The sequence below is a fragment of the Pelobates fuscus genome, chromosome 5 (assembly GCF_036172605.1).
Source record: "Pelobates fuscus isolate aPelFus1 chromosome 5, aPelFus1.pri, whole genome shotgun sequence".
Taxonomy (NCBI): Eukaryota; Metazoa; Chordata; class Amphibia; order Anura; family Pelobatidae; genus Pelobates; species Pelobates fuscus.
In genome coordinates, this window is record NC_086321.1 from 319,738,686 (window position 1) to 319,758,764 (window position 20,079).

The 20,079-nt window shown below is 38.9% G+C and overlaps 1 protein-coding gene across 4 annotated transcripts in view; it reads left to right on the top strand.

Annotated features, from left to right (window-relative positions):
* Nucleotides 1-20,079, top strand: part of MAST3 (microtubule associated serine/threonine kinase 3) — a 163,974-nt gene that overhangs the window by 138,723 nt on the left and 5,172 nt on the right. For all 4 annotated transcript variants that reach the window (XM_063455580.1, XM_063455581.1, XM_063455582.1 and 1 more), the window contains 11 exons: nt 118-256; nt 2,407-2,539; nt 3,999-4,164; nt 4,290-4,391; nt 8,094-8,216; nt 9,101-9,210; nt 10,822-10,976; nt 12,231-12,439; nt 16,852-17,049; nt 17,737-17,963; nt 18,360-18,482. In XM_063455580.1, coding sequence (XP_063311650.1) covers nt 118-256; nt 2,407-2,539; nt 3,999-4,164; nt 4,290-4,391; nt 8,094-8,216; nt 9,101-9,210; nt 10,822-10,976; nt 12,231-12,439; nt 16,852-17,049; nt 17,737-17,963; nt 18,360-18,482 — 1,685 coding nt within the window. The remainder of the gene's footprint in view (nt 1-117; nt 257-2,406; nt 2,540-3,998; nt 4,165-4,289; nt 4,392-8,093; nt 8,217-9,100; nt 9,211-10,821; nt 10,977-12,230; nt 12,440-16,851; nt 17,050-17,736; nt 17,964-18,359; nt 18,483-20,079) is intronic.

Sequence of the window (20,079 nt, forward strand, 5' to 3'; positions counted from 1 at the left end):
ATTGTAACCAGGCTGTGTGATACAAAGTAAATACAAAAAGAGAAGTCCTGCGCTCACACCCATCACTACTGGGCCGGTTTGCTTATATCAGTGCTTGTCTTTTTAATTTTTTTGTAGGAGGAGATTGTGCCACTCTTCTTAAGAACATGGGGCCACTGCCTGTTGACATGACCCGAATGTACTTTGCTGAAACCGTCCTTGCACTAGAATACCTTCACAACTATGGGATTGTTCACAGAGACCTCAAACCAGACAAGTATGCCCTTTTTTCCTGCTTTGGTTTAAAAAAAAAAAAAAAGTATGCCCTGTGTGGTAGTGATATATTAGTATCTCAAGCTATGCAATAGTTTATTTGTTTGTTTTCCATCTCATATTTCCTGCCACTATCTACACACCAAAAATAAAGCATATATTGCCTTTTTAAACGGGGATTCCAACTTCACACACACTCTCTTACACTCACACAGCTTTTCTAGCAGATTCTGTAAGGTAGCACATTAAACTAAAGCAGAAAATATGGGAATTCTGAGAACGGGAAAAGGCTTAGAGAAATCTCAATAGCGGCCCTTCGGTTAGTGCACGCTCATATTTCAGACAGATTTTGCTGACTTGTGTTATTGAAGAGCGAACTGAACACACTTGCATATTACACTGATCCTGCCAATAAAGGCAGTTCAGATCCAAAATACAGTCCGGCAAGGACGCTGCTAGGATCAAAAAACACCCTGGTCTTGAGCTCAAAGTTAATTTGGTTACCCCTTCCTAAAGTCCCAGACCTCTAATAAATAAAACTCACAGTAATGTCTGGGGGGCAGGGGTAGTGTCAGTGTATGATACTACTCCTAAATAAACCCTTACATTCAATGTATGAATGTGGAGCAATAGTGTGTACATTTTGTGTACAGAGTGCATGCCACCTGAAATATTAAAAGTATACATTTTTATTTAAATCCGTTTTACCCTTTTCTTGTGCCAGTGGGTTTTCAGCATCTACAGCATTTTACAATGAAGTTTAATATATAATGTATGTATCAAATACGCACAAACAAGCCATGTCTAATATAGATTTTAGTATTTTGTAATGTGGACCCAATATTTACAGAATGACCATTCTTCCAACATAAGATTCAAAACATGCCATGTCGTGTAATCCTTACTCTATATTAAATCTTTAAGCTACAGCTTTTCTGGTAAAGAATAATGTGAACTCGCACTTACACAATATAAGCATGTGTTTGAGAATAGGACTGCTGCCCCTCAATTGCAACAGCCCTTCATTCACCTGAATGCTCTTACAAATGTACTCACTAAAGCAGGGTTCAGCTATTGTGCAATGCATGGCACTCAAGGCTGCCTTAGACAAACAGGTTCTGGCTCATCAGGAGTCCCAGTGGGCCTTCAAATATCTGCTAGTGCAAACCGAGCGGTGATTGCAGGTGGTGAGGGACAATACTCAATTTACGCAATGCAGCATTTCGAGGAAGCGATCTCTGACCACTTCCTCTCCGCACTTGTGAATGGGAATCCACACTGGAGTAGAGCAGCCTACAGCAGCTATCGCAGCTTCTGCCTTTGGCCTGTGCCTGGCCAGCCTGATTACCACTGGACCCCAGAGAAGCCACCCACACTTCTATCTATATATATCTCTGCAGAAGCCTTCCCCTCATACATATAATACAAACATCCCACAAACAAACACAACACACAGTCTCCACTTAACTGACAATCCACATACACGCACACAACTCCACAAGCACCTCTCACATACACACAATGTGACCGACATATACACAAACCATTCTACAAGCAGCCCCCATACACAGCACACATTCATAGGTATCATACACTATACCACACACTACACATGTTCATATACAATATAGCAGCCCACATACGCACAAATACAAAGTTACAAAGCAATTGCAGTTCCCATAAATAACACAAGCACAATACGGCAACATACCCACCTCAATTTGAAAAAAATAAAAAAAGACTTCAAGATCTTGTTTTGGCACAGTCCACCTGCACCAAAGCACTGCTACATGTTTGGGCTCTTTCAATATCTGCACATGCATTTAAAAGGACACTCAGTCGCCAATGCTTTTTGGACGCATCTGATAGATTTTGACCTATAAAGATTTGAGCATGCATAAAATAGGGCTTATTTATGAAGCCGAAATCAAATTCCTTTAATTTACATTGGTGCCCGGAGTGCCCCTTTAATTAATGACCCTAATATACTACATACATTTGAGTTTATGAATTCTTAGACTGCAATTCTTATAATAAATATGTTTTACAACATTGTTCCATAGTTGACCTCAAATATAAAAGTATTATTTAAAATCTCATCATATATTTTGCAAACTCTCATGGCATTGTATGATGTCTTAAATTTCTTTGCAGTTTGCTTATCACTTCCTTAGGACATATAAAACTTACAGATTTCGGCTTGTCAAAAATCGGACTAATGAACATGACTACAAACCTGTATGAAGGCCACATTGAGAAGGACACAAGGGAATTTCGGGACAAGCAGGTAAAAGCTATTGAGTGAAATATTTGCCATTACATAGTATTAGCACTAGTAGCACTTCCATAACATTCCTTAAAGGACCACTATAGGCACCTATACCTGCTATGTTTCACTGAGGGTTAATCCAGCCTCTAGTGGCTGTCTCATTGACAGCTGCTAGAGGCGCTTCTCACTGTGATTTCCACAGTGAGAAGACGCTGTCGTCCATAGGAAAGCATTGAGAAACACTTTCCTATGGACTGATTGAATGCACACGCAGCTCATGCCACGCATGCGCATTCGGGGGATGACGTCGGGAGAGAGAGGAGAGTTCCCCAGCGCAGAGGGAGCCCGGCACTGGAGAAAGGTAAGCGTTTAACCCCTTCCTCCCCCTTCAGCCCGGCGGGAGTGGTAACCTGAGGAAGGAGGTGACCTAAATACCCTATAGTTTGTTTTCCTGGCACTATAGTGGTCCTTTAAAAAAACGGAGAACTTATATAATTCCAGAAGCCAGTGTGAATGTATTTTTATATTTATTTTTTATTATTATTATTATTGCCATTTATATAGCGCCAACAGATTCCGTAGCGCTTTACAATATTTTGAGAGGGGGGATGTAACAATAAATAAGACAATTACAAGAAAACTTACAGGAACAATAGGTTGAAGAGGACCCTGCTCAAATGAGCTTAGTCTATAGGAGGTGGGGTATTAGAAACATTAGGATAGGAAATATCAAGTAGGAGTGAAGCAGAGCTGGAGGAGAGAGCAAAGCACTATCCCATAGCAGAGAGCAAGAGACAGGTATGTAAGGGAGAGATTACTCTGGGAGGCCATACGCTTTCCTGAAGAGATGGGTTTTAAGGCCCTTCTTAAATGATTGAAGACTAGGGGAGAGTCTGATGGCAGTAGGCAAGCTATTCCATAGGAGAGGAGCCGCCCGCGAGAGATCCTGCAAGCGCGAGTTCTTTTATATAAAGAACTCGTCCATCTATTATCATTACCTAGGTTAAAGGTAGCAATGCACCTTTACAACTTTACTGCTGATGCCCATCATATCTTTTGCAATCTCTACACATTGTCTGTGGCAATACTGCAAGGGTTAACTCGTGTAGGTTGAAGTTAATAATTGGTCCATGTAGATTCTGGCATGTGTTTTGACACAAAAAAAACCGCTCCATATGAAGTAGCATGGTAATCCTATGGAAAAACTAGTAAATTCTAATAAGAATAGGGAAATCTAAAATTACATATTTATCCTTTCCATATTAGGCATAGTACCCTTAACAATTTAGACAAGTATTTTTATTCTCATTTGTAACAATTGTTAGTTAAATGTTTCACAAAAGTTTGTTTGCACTTACTCAAAACGATAAGGCGTTTAGCCACTTATGCATCTTACCACAGCTTTATTACTTCTAATTTGTATGTCAAAGTATTGTGTAAGCACACAAAAGTAAAAATAAAATGTTCTTGCCTTCAGGTGTGTGGAACGCCAGAATACATAGCACCAGAGGTTATTCTACGCCAAGGCTATGGAAAGCCTGTGGACTGGTGGGCAATGGGCATCATTCTCTATGAATTCCTTGTGGGCTGTGTGCCATTTTTTGGAGATACCACTGAGGAGTTGTTTGGGCAGGTGATCAGTGGTATGTGTATAAAGAAGTATGAACATGTTCAACATCTTATCCGCTAACTTTCTTACTTGTCTTTCTCTCCTGTATTCTACCTTTGTGCTTATCTCAGTGTTGTGCATGTTTGTTGTGTTTTGTAGATATGATTATCTGGCCTGGTGGAGAGGAAGCTCTTCCTGCTGATACTCAGGATCTCATTAACCGATTGCTTTGGCAGAACCCAATGGAACGTCTTGGGACAGGTATAACCTACATCTTTAAGAGCTATAATTCTGTGTTTTACATATTTTTCTTTAAATCCAGTCCGGATTATATAATTGATCTCCTGATATACTTTCATTAATTTTTGAGTCTTGTGACCCATTTATGGGCTTGCGGAATTATAATTTAAAATATATATATATTATTTAATTGCTTCTGCATTTAATCTGTTCATTCACTGTCTTCATCTTTACGACACAATTTCTCACTTTGAATAATTCATATTGGATACAGTGCTTATATTGGAATTTACAAAAGTGCTACAGTACAAACTGCGTGCAGCATCTAAGCTTGTTTGCGCAGGACCCTCAACACACTCTGTTCCTGTGAGTCCAGCTCGTCTTGTTGCAAATACTTGTCTGTTATTTCACCAATTGTACAGTGTTTTGCAATTTGTTGGTGCTTCATAAATAATAATATACAGTGGAAAGTGCATTTAACAAAATTGTTATAAAATAAAGTACGTACACAAGAACAAGTAGAATACAGGCGCTAGTAATAGATGTCTAAAACAATAAAGTGCAAGATATAGTAAAGTGCACTCTGTGTATAGTGAAAATACCATATAAGATTTACTTATACATACATATATGCGTCCTCTCCAAGTATCATAACCATATGGAAGGGAGAGACACAAAAAAACTATAGTGTAAATCCGTTAAAAGAAACAAATATTGGTAAAATGAAATAAAGTATACACTCACAAAGATAGAGCAGAGAAGTACAGATAGTCCTCCTTCCTCTATATCTAGTATACGTCCAAGTATTAAAAGCCGTTCACACAGAGGGGTGTCGACCAGTCCCTCTGTGTTCAGCCGATACTGCCACAAGCACAAACTTCTGGGGGGAGGAGTCACCAAAGGTGCATGGTCACCGTGATGACGCGTTTCGCCGTATTCACGGCTTCATCAGATCTTAAAATAAAGTGCCAATACAAAACCACCAAGAGAAATATAATACACAGTCTGGAACTTTTTCCTTTTTGCAGCTTTATATTTCATAGTGTTGTTTAATGTGTTCAGAGACATTGTGACACATAAGGATATGGATATACGTTTGTAAATAATTTATATATACTTGATTTAACTTGCATTATTTTGGATGCAACACTACCATTAAAGTCTACTATTACCATTTATTCACAATAGCAGTGAGACTTCTAACTGTGGGAATATCTCCTTTACTTTGCTTTATTTATGTCTGTGATATATTGTAAGTCAAGCCTCTTCTCCAGTACTGCTGTTAGAATAGTCTGGCCCCTGTTGACACACAGATCTGTATAACGGAGAGTCAGTTGTTTATTTATATATTTATTTGTAAATCATTACACCTCAATGAATTAGACAGATCAAACAAATTGTCTATATTCTCTGTAGGACATACTACGCAAGAGGAATTTCAATGTATCCTCTCCGCTAACACGTTTATAAAAAAAAAAAAATATGAATAAATATTGGAGATCCTGGTTACTACGGCGATCACCTGCTAAATAATTCTTAGTACTACCTATACTTGAAAAATAGATTTGCCAGCTTTCAAACAAGTTCACTTACAGATCTCTAATTATAGGAATTAGATGGTTATAAACTTATATTTCTTAAAGGAACCCAGTTTTACAATGTATTGGGTTAGGCTTACACTCCCAGGTTGTTGTTTTTTTGTGTGTGTCTGTCGTCTGTCTGTCTTTTTCTTCCCTAGCATATCATTACCAATTAATGCAACTGTATCACCAGATTAAATTTAAAAGTAATTAAAATTAAGTTGTTCGGCTTTTGACACCTGCCGTCTGGAATAACTCCACATTCTGGAGCCTCTAGATTTTTAGCATTATTGTGATGTAATAGTTGAGCATATACTTACACTAATGTAAGGTAATTTATTGCCCCACTTGTCCTGTTTCTAGGTTTTTGTTGTTGTTTTTTTTTTGTTTTTTTTTTATAGCTTATCTTACTTCCCTATTGTGAAATAATATGTTAGCGAAAGTATGCTATGATCCAAAATGATCATTGTGTCAGCTGTGGTTAATTTATCAAAGATTTATCATTTATTTCTTACTGAGAAATCCATATATGGACAAATGTATCTTTAAGGTGTGTTGAATATTCATTTGACTGAGGAAACATTTTATAGATCTCTCTACTTAAAATATGTATGTTTTCTCTTGCTGAGTAATGTAGTGATGTAGTTTGATATAAGGGCATATTTATGTTTTTGCGTTCCTTAAGTAACTTCACAAATGGACTGCAATAGAATGAGCTCTCCTTTGAACTTAAAGGGACACTCCAGGCACCCAGACCACTTCTGCTCATTGGAGTGGTCTGGGTGCCAACTCCCACTACCCTTAACCCTGCAAGTGTAATTATTGCAGTTTTTTTATAAACTGCAATAATTACCTTGCAGGGTTAAGTCCTCCCCTAGTGGCTGTCTACTAGACAGCCACTAGAGGTCACTTCCTGCATCATAGCACAGATTATCTGTGCTAGAGCGTCGCTGGACGTCCTCGCGCTGTGTGAGGACCTCCACCGTCGCTCTATTCCCCATAGGGAAGCATTGAAATTAATTTTCAATGCTTTCCTATGGGGTGCGCCAATGCGCATGTGCGGCATTGCCGCGCATGCGCATTGGGACTCCTCGGCCGGTGGGCAGGGATCAGTCTCGCCCACCGGCCGACGTAGGCAGAAGGTGGAGCGGCGGGGGAGGAGCAGGCAGCGACGTGGGACATGTCGCTGCCTGAGGTAAGTGACTGAAGGGGTTTTCACCCCTTCAGTAACCAGGTATTGGGGGGTGGGAGGGAGAGGGACCCTCCAGTGCCAGGAAAACGGATTGTTTTCCTGGCACTGGAGATTCCCTTTAACATTAACTTTCAGACACTATTCTCTGTCAGGTATGTTTATATTAGTAGTATTCATTAGTTTCAAAATGACTAATATCCCCCAACACTTAGATGGGTGAATTGCAGCACAGATACTGCAGACCGCTGTGGACAAGAAAGCTAGGATCAGTGTTCCAAATTTAACCTCTCACACACTTAGTGTTACCACAGGCACCATGACCACTTCACTTATTTGAAGTGGTCATGGTGCCTGGAGTCTGTATGTGCAGAGTTTTTGCTATGAAATGCTGCAAGTACAAACTCCAGGAACTCTCGGTTTACCCCTCTGCTACACCTCAAGCCATGTCATTTCAGCGTCAGTAGCCAGCTCCCCCGTGCCACCCTGGGCTGCAGGGAAAACGTGCTGACCTTCCTTCAAACCAGGGGTTGGGGTAGGGGCAGCACAACTGCTCACTCACTGCCATGGTTAAGTATTTACCCACTTCTTTGAATAAAAAGCATTGGGAGATCTTTACAAGTTCCCCCCCATTTCAAAATATATTCCCCAAATCCTAAACAAGGAATTGTCCGTATGAGTTGAACAGGCCGATAAACCAAAATTTCCTTTTGTGCTGCAGTTTAAAGCTTAAATCTTCCTTTTTCTTTCCCGTGGATTAACATGTCAGTCACAGAAAAGAAGCAGTCAACCATGTTAGTCTGAGGTTTAAGTTTAATTTGATTTGATTTCCATAGTGCGATGCATAATAAGGCATTATTATTCAATAACAGTGATACACACTCAATGCATTTTACTAACAGATGAGTGTGTTAACATTGCCTTTTCTGAAAAGCCTTGTTCATGTCTTTGTAGGAGGGGCACACGAGGTAAAGCAGCACCTGTTCTTTCACTCTCTGGACTGGAATAGCCTCCTGAGGCAGAAAGCAGAATTTGTTCCACAACTGGATGCAGAAGATGACACCAGCTACTTTGACAGTAAGGGAGCAATGCGAGAGATTCATATTTTGCATGTCCCATTTATGCAGTCATTTATATGGGCAAGGTTTATTACATTATAAACACCAATACAATAGAGTAACTGAATAAAAAACAAAAATAGTGCTGCTACGATCACCAGTGTTGGTCACCCAAACAACACCAATTAGTAATAAACCTTAGAGTGGTTATTCGAGAGCAAACACACAATAAAAGAAAGATACTAAAAGAAAGATACTACCACTTGAAATATTGGATGATAAATGGTAGTTTTCAAGCTTCAAATAGAGCTTGAAAGCGGCTTTTTTTTTTAGAATCTGCTTTCTAGGGAAAATATTTTCTGATATGTTTGATATCTGGCTGCTGTACCGAGATTCCCCCTGCACACCGTATACAGATACTCAGTACTCTCCTATAGACCCACAGCTGGATACTAATCTAATACTTCTCCAGCTGTGGGTCTATAGGAGAGCACTGAGTATCTGTATACGGTGTGCGGGGGGAATCTCTGTACAACAGCCAGATATCATCAAACATATCAGAAAATCTTTTCCCTAGATTCTAAAAAAAAAGCCGCTTTCAAGCTCTATTTGAAGCTTGAAAACTACCATTTATCATCCAATATTTAAAGTGGTAGTATCTTTCTTTTATTGTGTGTTTGCTCTCGAATAACCACTCTAAGGTTTATTACATTAACTGCAGTGCTAAACTAATAGGAGTCTCTAGCTGTCATTAAAACAGCATTTTGATAAACCTCTGCCACGCTCTTGATGTGTTTTTTCATTGGTAGTGAAATATAGAAGTGGAATCACCCATCTGTTTTTCTCAATAATACTACTCACACCATTGTGACATTTAACGTTGCTCTTTTCTTCTTTTTCTAGCCCGTTCAGAGCGTTATCATCACTTGGCATCTGAAGATGATGAGTCAAAAGATGAGGAGTCCTCAGTGGAAATCCGTCAGTTCTCCTCTTGTTCTCACAGATTCAGCAAGGTATGGAGCCTGCACTGATGAGAATATGAACTAATGGGTCCCTTTTTTTGTTTTAGTTTTAACATTTATTTTATTTATATTATTTGTGAATACATTATTGGTTTTAAAGCCAAGTACTGGAAAAGTAATACATGGTATTAACTACCTAACCTGGGGTAGAGGAACCAATAATGTGATAAGTGATGGGCTATTTGACCCAGTATAACAAAAGCTTGACACGAAAGGTCCCTGCACAGGAAACCCATGAATTGATCTGTTTGGATGTTAATGTATATCAAAGTCCCATAGAGGGGAACATCAGTTGTTTCCAGATGAGATGCGTAGCTATGTTTATTGTTTCAATTTTGAGCGATTTCTCATATATAGAGGATCAGGCACTTGTGTGATATAGTTAAATCGGAAGATTGGTGGGGAGTCTGAATTATTTGATTTTGTGTAACCAATATGATTTTATTAGTGGTACTCCCACCATTGATTTTAGATCTATTGAGTGCAAGAAAGGCATTTCAAAAAAATCCTTTATAGGCTTTTTTTTTTTTTTTTTTTAATTATTTTACTTACTAGGATAAGTTAGGATGGAAATCATTTACCCACGAATGATTATGGTATTGACAGAGCCATTAGAATCTCTGTCAAATAATTCCATTCAAAATAGTTGAGCTTTGTCTGGTCAATTTGCAGTGTGGCAGAGGTATTATTGGTTAATTGTCAGTAATTAAAGCAGTGTAGAAAGTGTAATATCCCATGTTTGTAAAAGTGACAATGTACAGAGTCGCAAAAATCAATAAAAACTTTGAGGTCTTAGACAGGAAGGAAATAAGTGTGGTAATGCTTGAGTGGAAGGGAAAGTTTAGAGGTTGTATTTCTGAGCCAATCGAGGTCAAATATTAGCTTTTCCTTGTATACAATTTTGAACTAGATTCCTACTACTGTGAAATGTGAGCCAAGTGATTGGATCTTAACATTTGATTTCTTTATCTCTTTTCATCTTTTATGGATCCCCTCTTTTGTTAATTACACAACTTGTAAGATATGGCAAGTGTAGTAGTAGGTCTTAAAAAACTGGGACTGCAAGTCCACTTCAGGGTTTTAGGTAAGGCGGGCTGTTTGAATTTTTTCTGGGTCTCCCATCCCAAAACTTCGAAACTCTTCTCCTCCCTACTAGTTTCCTAAAATAATGTATTTTTATTTTGTTTGCCTGATTATGCAGTGTTTCATTTTATGTTAATTCTTGCGGTGTCTATTTCCTGCTAGTGCCTACAGCTTTCTTGCATGTGTGTGATTAGTTTAACAGTTCTTATATATTGCATCCTTCTGCAGAGTGTTTTACAATTTATGAAAATAGCAGAGCATTTGTAATTATACAGAATATAGATACAGGCAATTTACACAAATTCATACAAAACTAAAAGAGTACCCTGCCCATGAGCTTACAATCTAGCAAAAATCAGCATGAGCGAGAGCAGGGGATAAGCCAGGGTAGATGTGGTTAGGGCTACATAAACAAAGTTACTTAACTGCTAAAAGTTGTTTTGGTGCTTGTGGTATTCCTTTTTATAGTCCTGAAATGTATCCTGGAGCCTGGAATAGATCTTTAATATATTATTATAGGTATACTGTAGCTCTGAGCATCTTGCTACACCCATCAACCTCAGCTTCTCCTCCACGGAAAGAAGCCACAGCGATGATAAAGAGGAAAAAGTGGAGACATGGGAAAGGACTGCATATGGAGAAGAGGAGAAAAGCCGGGCCGCCCAGGAGACCAGGTATGGTTGAACCTACCGTAATGCTATAATAGCCAGTCCTTCCCAATTAATTTGTAAACAGACCATATGATTGCCAAACAGGGCTGACCTTTAGGATGTATGACTGCATAGGTCTCTCTGTTAGGACAGAGCTTGTATGAATGTATCAATGCTTATAGTGTCATAGGTGCAAGAATGAAAAGTAAGTCTCAACTGCAAGTTAATTAGAGTACATTGTCTTTTTCAATACTTGGAAGTCACAAGTTGCACTTACCCCATTTAGAAGGATACAGTAAGCAATTAATCTAATACATCTTCATATAATAGTTTTGGTGCTAAGATGCAGTCCATTTTGGACACTGTAAAACTGTCAAACTGACGTTCACTCATGCCTCTTCCTACTTCATGTTCGGTGCAATCGCACACAGCGTGATGACAAATGCAGCTTATCCTATAGAGGCACTGGATTCTATGTTTCTCCATAAAAAAATGTGATTTGCTGATTGTAGCATATTTTGTCTATGTCCTCAATGCTAATGCTATGACAAGCATTGGATAGGATAGATAATCGATACTGATAATCTCACTGATTAGGTTGGGTAGGTGCTGTGAAGAGACTCTTGCAGAGATCCCAGAGTACAGTTAAGTTTTATGGCTAGGTGTGGCTAGGGCTGTATAAACAAAGTATTTTAACTGCAAAATCTCAGAATATTGAACTGTGAAACTGCAGTGGCATGGACTGTACACCACAAAAACAATGTATTTAAGCTAAAGTTACCCATTAAAAGGAAACTCTGACTTCCCATGATTTTTAATATTGCATTTAATTATCCCTATATTAAACATAAATGTATTTAGACATTTCCACAATCTTTTGCTTCCTGTTCATTTTTGCTTTGTGTTTGTTGAGTTATAATTCCTCTTCAAGGTGCACACAAATGTGCTCCTTTTTTATTTGAAAGGTGTAAAGGGACACCGGTAGACAGATCCTTAGTTTGATATTAATTATCAACGTATTCTGTGAATGTTACGAATAGAGGTCGATGTGATCATGATGACGACCTTGTTTTAAATTTTCATTGCATGTGTTCTTTCATTTATGTGATGGTTCAATAGATTTGCCCTATTTATTTGTGTGAGGGTAGATTTCTAACCCACTAATGTTTATTGTTAGTAGATTCCTCGTAAATCTCAAATATTGCCTATGGTTTTGTTTTTCCTTTCAAAATGGAGATTTAAAAAAGTTCAGTAATTGTCTTTGTGTTTGCCATGCAGATTGAGGTCCTGGACATCTTCTAGCTCCTCCTACCACTCCTGGTTGAGTGAATTTAGAGCGAGTCCTGGTCTTTTGACAAGCACTTGTAGTCTGGATACCATGCCCAAGTTCGCCTTTTCATCTGAAGATGAAACCTCGGACCACAAAACAGAGAGAACAAGCTTTGGGGAAGTAGAAAAGTCACCTTTCAAGGCCACGTCATTGTGTGGTAAGCATCACAGAAAATGTCATGTGTAGCATGCTTGGTTTCACAATAGATTTTATTTACTTATTTTGTGTTGTTTTCTTGCCCCTTCTGGTGCCAATATATAAGTTCATTACATACCTGGGACAGGGAGGCTTGGAGTTGTAGATAGTCAATGCCCCTCCGCCTTCCCTTTAACCCCTTAAGGACACGACATGTGTGACATGTCATGATTCCCTTTTATTCCAGAAGTTTGGTCCTTAAGGGGTTAAATAAAACTCACACACAATGTATTTGTCCTTTACAAAATTAATGCTTTCATAACTGTATTAGACAGTGGTGAATGGGTTCCAGTTTTCTGTCACTTACTGTGATTAAACATTATAGCCTGCTGTAGTCGGGCTAGATTTACGATAAGGCCACTGAGAGCATTGTCTCGGAGTGTTACGGCTGGTAGGGGAGATCCCTCACCAGCCAGCCTATTCTCATGCTGGCCAGCCTGTATGAGACGGAGACTACTGACCTGCTTCTTACAAAACGAAGCGAGTACCCTGCCCGTGAGCTTAAAATCTAGCAAAAATGAGCAGGAGTTAAGCCAGGGGAGATATGGTTAGGGCTACATAAACCAAGTTACTTACCTACTTCTTCCCCTTCCCATCAGGCTGCTGATTCGCTGTACGAATCGAGGGAAAGCAGGCAGAAATATCACTGTCTTAACACTTGCACATCCTACTCCATACATGTAAGGAAGGGACAGGGGCCCATAAAGAAGACAATGCAAGCAAGCGCAATTGCCCTACACTACCCTACCCTTCTTGCTTTCCATTCCAGCTAGGGGCAGTGCCACCCCCAAGCCAGTCCAGCAAGGAATCTGCCAGGCCAGCATCAACCTGCTTTGCCCAGCCCATTGGCAAGCGACCTGTACCCGCCAAGGTCAGAGTGCGCGTTACGCGGGTCAGTGTGCACGCGCGCCTATGCCGGTCAGTGTGCACGCGCGCCTATGCCGGTCAGTGTGCACGCGCGCCTATGCCGGTCAGTGTGCACGCGCGTATCAGTTTGCTTGCGCACACGTCTGGGTGGGTCAGAGTGTGTCTGTGCGGGTCAGTGTGCTTGCGCGCGTCAGTGTGTGCCTTCACAAAATCCAAACTATATTTAAAAAAAAAAAAAAGAAAAAATACAAATGCATTATAATTGTGTTGCAGTATCATGATTGTGTATTATATTATTTATTTGTTCTATATATATTATACGCAAAATATAAATTGACTGTTAAAATACATGTATAAATGAAGGGACTGCAAGTCGCATACTGAGGAAACTGTCCTTTGGGCAGCACGGAGGGTAAATCCGGCCCTGTCTGTATTTATGGTGCTAGGAGTGCCTTTGCGCCATCCCACCGTAAGATATCAAACTGTTTTAGTAAAGATTGAAAACTTACGTGGGTCCCACCAGCAGGGCCGCCATCAGAAATTTTGGGGCCCCTAACACAGCTCAAGGTCTGGGCCCCCTTCAAGCCCGCCACACAGTGCCCGCCTCCAAATCCCGCCCACCGGAATACACACACACACTAACAGATACAAATACTGAAACAGACATTCACACATGCATAGGGAGATACTGACACACACACACACACACATGCAGACATATACTGACATGCATATACATATACACATACATATACATATACACATACATACTGACAGACATGCATACATACATACACTGGCATACATACATACACTGGCATACATACATACACTGGCATACATACATACACTGGCATACATACATACACTGGCATACATACATACACTGGCATACATACATACACTGGCACACTGGCTGGCATACAGACATACACTGGCATACATATATAGGCTGGCATACACACATATTTACAGTCTCCGAAATAACCTACCAGCCAATGCTTTCTCTGAGTGAGGAGCGGAAAGATACCTCCTATGATCAGCAGGGTTAACTCCAGCAGTTAAACAATGGACATGGCATCTTGGGACTTTGGTATATCAGCTGCTGGGTCCAGGAATACAAATATAACATCATTTAAAAAAAAATTATGTCTATCAGTTGCAGTCAGATAAATAGCGTTTTGGAAGATTTATAGCCAGCTTTGTTTTGTATCCATCTGTACAAAGGGTAATACATTTCTATATATACACACGTACACTGGCATACATACACTGGCATGCATACACACATACACTGGCATACGCACAAACATACACACATACTCTGACATACATACACTGGCATACACACACTGTCATACACACGTACACTGGCATACATACACACACTGGCATACATACATACACATACACACCTCATTTTCAGTCACCCTCCTCTCTTCCTTACCATTTCGTCGCAGGAGGGTGGCTGGGGATGATGTGATTCGGCTGCCTCTCCTCGCGGCCTTTCTCTCCTCCTTCCCGCGCAGAGTAAACTGGGAGGAAGTGACTGGACGTCACTTCCTCCCAGCAGCACTTGCTTTCCGGCTGCATTTTGTAAAAAAAAATTTTAAAGGGGCCCGGTCGCGCTATTACAGCGCTGACCAGGCCCCTGAAGATAATAGGGCCCATTGGGTGGCCCTAAATGCTTGGGCATGGGCCCCATCAGCGTGTGGGCCCCGGTGCAGATGCGGCAGTTCCGCTGATGCACACGGGGCCCGGGCGGCCGGGCCCCCCAGGACTGCCGGGCCCGTGACAATTGTCAAGGTTGTCATGCCCTGATGGCGGCCCTGCCCACCAGGCACTATTCAGTCTTCTCCAGCAAAAGAACATGGATTGCCCTATAGTGCTAAAGAGGGCCATGCAGGACCACATTTTAGTCTAAAGAGACATCTGACTGTCCCTGCAAGAGAAGACTGAATGCAGAGGATGGAGCTGCAGATGCCAATCAGGACCCCAGTAAGTTGTCAAACCATACAAAAATGGTGTGATATCTTACTTGGGATAGTGCCAGAGCACTATTTGTACCATAACCACTGGATTATACCAAGTGTTCTGTTGCCCCAAAGAAAACAAATCAAGGGTATACACAAGGGTCATTACTGTACTCTATGAAAATGCCAAAAAGCAAATATAGGGAAAGTACAGCATATTTTTTTTTTTTTTTTTTTGGTTATTATAAATTTGTAAACCTTTTTGCAATGTTATGTTTGCACATGTTCTAAATAAAAAATGATCTGATATATTTCCAGAGATAGTTGATAAAACAGGTGCATTACAAGATATAAAAATAAAAAGACCGTTTTACTTGTGTATCCTTTTGACTAGAAGTATTTTGTGTTTGATGAGCACTATTAAACTTCGATATCCAACAAATCACAATTTGAAAACATTTAGCTTTAAAAGTTTGCTATATAACTTGTAACTGTAAAAAGTGAAAATGCTGGTTATAAGAGTTATTCCCAAAATCAGAACAAATAGATAAAACATTTGCAAAGATGGTGACAAAAATGCTGGTGGGGTGTGGTGGTCAGTGGGCAGGCAGAGGTGAGTTCTATTTATCTATGCCTGTCCCTCGAGGGCACCGCCGGTCTACTTAAACATGTGCGAGAGTATAGCATTGGGGTCCTTGAAGGATCCCATGAGACCACTGGATTCTCCATAGATAAAGCCAATTTCCTGCGGGAGGATGACAGTGCTGCTTCAAGGTATGGAGTAGGTAGAGGTTTAATAAGACAAATATTACTAAATGCCAATATTTACCTTTCATTCAAATTCTCTTTAGTAATTCTAGTTATATTTTCCTGAGATTCACTTTTTTCCCCCACTATCAACCAAACTGAGTCTACAGTGAGCTAAATGGGTCTTTGTTAATTTCAAATTGATCTTATTGCTGCACTGATATTTGTTTGAAAACATCTCAGAAAAATTGCAAACCAAAGGTAACCAAATGGGTTAAATATAATTGAAACAAATTGTAATGCTCAAACATAATTCAGTTGCTCTTTTCATTAACGTTGTGACTCCTGTAGTTCTAAACCAAACCCACAACTAATATTTTGTATTTTATTTTTTTAAAGACCTATGTATACATTACCTACACTACCTATATGTTGTATTCATCTACCTGCCAGTGGAACAGCAACACTTAACCTTTTGTTCTTTTTATTGTTTATTTATGAACATGTTGAAGTTTCAAGCTTTATTTAAACTAATTTGGAGCTTTTTCAAACCAGTGTTAATATACAAGGACAGCGTGGTTTTACAAAGCATTGTAGGTTTTACGGTCAAGCCTGTTTTTATATCCGTATAAAAGGATCATCTTTATAGCGCCTTGGTCAGCATTTATGAATAAGGAAAAAATGCATCCACATCTCCTTTTTCCATTTAGGTACAAAAAGGCATTGTATATATGCCACTTACTGTTTGTATTCCAATCTTATATTGCTCTTTCTCTTAATCCCGTAGCAGATATTATGAGTCTGAGTAGGACGCGCCTGCGAAGTAACAGTACTGGTGCAAAGAATTCCACTCCTCATTCCCTGGAACCAGGTATTGGGCTCCGTTTGCGTAAAAAAGACAGACCTGAAAAACAGAGTTCTCTCCCAGGAAACAGAGTCCCTAAATCTGCCTCTGTTTCTGCCTTGTCATTAATCATTACTTCCGGTGAGCTTTTATTTCAGCCTTCTAATCAAACAGATCATCTGATTATATCTGTGTTTAATGTTTTGTTGATTTTTGGAAAAGCTTGCTTCAGAATAATTAATATATTAAACAAATATAATCTAAAAGTCTGCTAATTAATTGCACAGTAGAAAACTGATTTCATATCATTTGATTTCTGTAATTTCTCCATTTAGTAAATATTGACATTTTTGTTATGAAAATTGTATTTTCCTATATTGTGATTTTTTTTTTTGATTTTTTTTTTAATTGTGTATGTGTATATGTATATATGAGAAAACAAGGGTTTGGCTGCACTCACCTAACTATATATATATATATATATATATATATATATATATATATATATATGTGTGTGTGTGTGTGTGTGTGTGTGTATGTGTGTATATACATTTATATATATTAAAATGTCTCTTTTTGAAGTATTCTTACTTTACTGCAGTTTTTTAACACTTGCTTAAAGTGTGTGTGTATGTATCTTTCGAGACTCTGCACTTGAGGGTTAAAAATTAAGCAGTTACAGTCCCTTATGTATCCCTTTAATATTTCTGAATGAGTGGAGTTTTTCAGCTATGTAGAGTAGTACTTTAGTTATTATTTAGTGATTAGTTACAGTTTAGCAGGGATAAGTATAAGTGGAAAACTTAATGACCTGCCATCTTTTCACAGATGACTTTGGCAATGGGTCAATGGTGAGTCCTGTTTCACCACGCTCCCTCTCATCCAACCCATCCTCACGGGACTCTTCCCCAAGTCGAGATACAACAGTAGCTGTGACCAGCCTGCGTCCACCTATAATTATCCATAGCTCTGGGAAAAAGTATGGATTCACTTTGCGTGCCATCCGTGTTTACATGGGGGAGAGTGATGTGTATACTGTTCATCACATGGTGTGGGTAAGTAAGAAAAGATTTGGTTTTCTTTTGGGAAAGATTTAAAAGAACATTCAATTCACCATAACCACAGCAGCACACTGTAGTGGTTACTCTGCAAAAAGTGCCTGCGGTCCGCCGAGTGCCACTCTCTACCTCCATACTGTTGACGGAGAGCCAGAAGGTCCTAAGTTGCAGGGCTAACTCATTAACTCATTGTTTGCTCTCAGCCAGTGAGCTAAACACTGTTGTTTTCTCTGTCAGAAGTAGTGAAGACAGGGAACTGCAGTTAGCGCTCCCCAGATAAGAAGTTAAGCCACTCTAAAACAGTTTGGCTTCTTACTATTGAAGGGCACTGAAGTGGTTATGGTGCTTGGACTGTTCCTTTAAGGGTTATTCACAGCTTCTTTGTTCTTTCAGAGTGTGGAGGATGGAGGCCCTGCCCACAAGGCTGGGCTGAAAACTGGAGACCTGATTACGCACATAAATGGAGAGTCTGTGCTTGGGCTTGTGCACATGGATGTAGTTGAGCTGTTGTTAAAGGTACATATGTGTATGTAATGTGTATGTAATGTGTATGTAATATTTACACTATGTATTTAATGAGATACTGTCACTCCCTCTGTTTTAGCACAACCTAATAGCTATAGACTTTTTTTTTCTAGTATTTTGCTTTTACATTTTTTGCTGGCAAAATCGGGTATCATATGCAAATTTGTTAACTCTCGCAGTGCTGTTCACATAGTACATGAGCTTCTACAACACTGCTGGTAAAAAAAATTTAAGTGTGCGTGTGCACGTATCGCAATTTTCCTTTATAAGTCCATGCACAAACCTGAGGAATCATGAGATTTTTTGTTTTTGTTTTTTTTTTAAACCTAAAGGGACACTATTCTCTAAATGGACAGTTACTTTTTAATGCAGCAGTTGCATGTCATAAATTCTGATTATTTACTAATCTAATAGTAAAGTTTATAACTGCCAAATATATGCACACATTTAAACTAGTTTAGAATGTTGGTTATCTCCTCAAACATACACAGTAATATGTTTATATGCTATTTCTTTGAAGTCATATCTTCACAGTAGTACAGTCATATTCACTAAATTGGTAAAAGTATAATAAATAATCTTTATTGCAGCTTTCTTTTACACAAAATGTAAATTTTCCATCATTATTTTTCAATTGTAACGATTATATGGCCTCACTTAGTGTATTCAACTCAAGATTCCCCCATCTACCGTTTACTTTGAAGTAAAACATTCAACTCTTAGCTGTAAAAAATTTTTTTATTAGATTTAAAAATGCTAATAAAAATAATGTTGATTTGCCCCCAGTCCTAACTAAAACAAAAAATCATATTTTATTGTACTCAATATATTCTAATGCAAAGATATATTACATTCCCAACCTAGGAGGATTTATGATGAAAGCTAATCATGGATTATTAAGCCCTAATTTAAATACAGTCTAAAGGCTACAACCAATAATCTACTACCCTTTAGAATCCTTGGATGAACAGTAACATCACAAAAAAACCAAAAAAACATGAATACAAAATAGTGCAATTGGATGCAAATATTTTGACCGGTCGTCAAAGTATCTCCAAGGTTATGTAAAACTATATATAAAACAAAATACTATTTGTAAAATATAAGGATACATTTCAAACTTTATTACATAGTATGGGCAATGTAATCCCTATCTGGGGATATTATTAGCTTTTTGGAATCACCAATATGATGGAATATCCATATGAAATATTGTGGCCATATTATCAAAAGTAGACGGGCCACAAAAGCAGAAACTGAATATCCAGCTTGAAGAAAGCATCTATAGTCTGTTTTATCCCATGATTGATTTGTTTAACTGATATTGTATGTGACACCTTTCTTTTCATTCTTTTGCATCTTAATTTCTTATGATTGTCAAAAAAAAAAAGAGATGTATGATGACATAAAGGGATATGTCTCCCTAAATATATGTAAAATGTAAGACTTTCTTTGCATAGACGTATGGAAAACGACAAATATCAGTAGTTTTAGATGGAACATATAGCAGTAATTTAATAACCCGTGTGATTCTGAGTATCGAGTGCCCTGGGTGGTATAATCTACACTACAGCATTTCAGACACCAG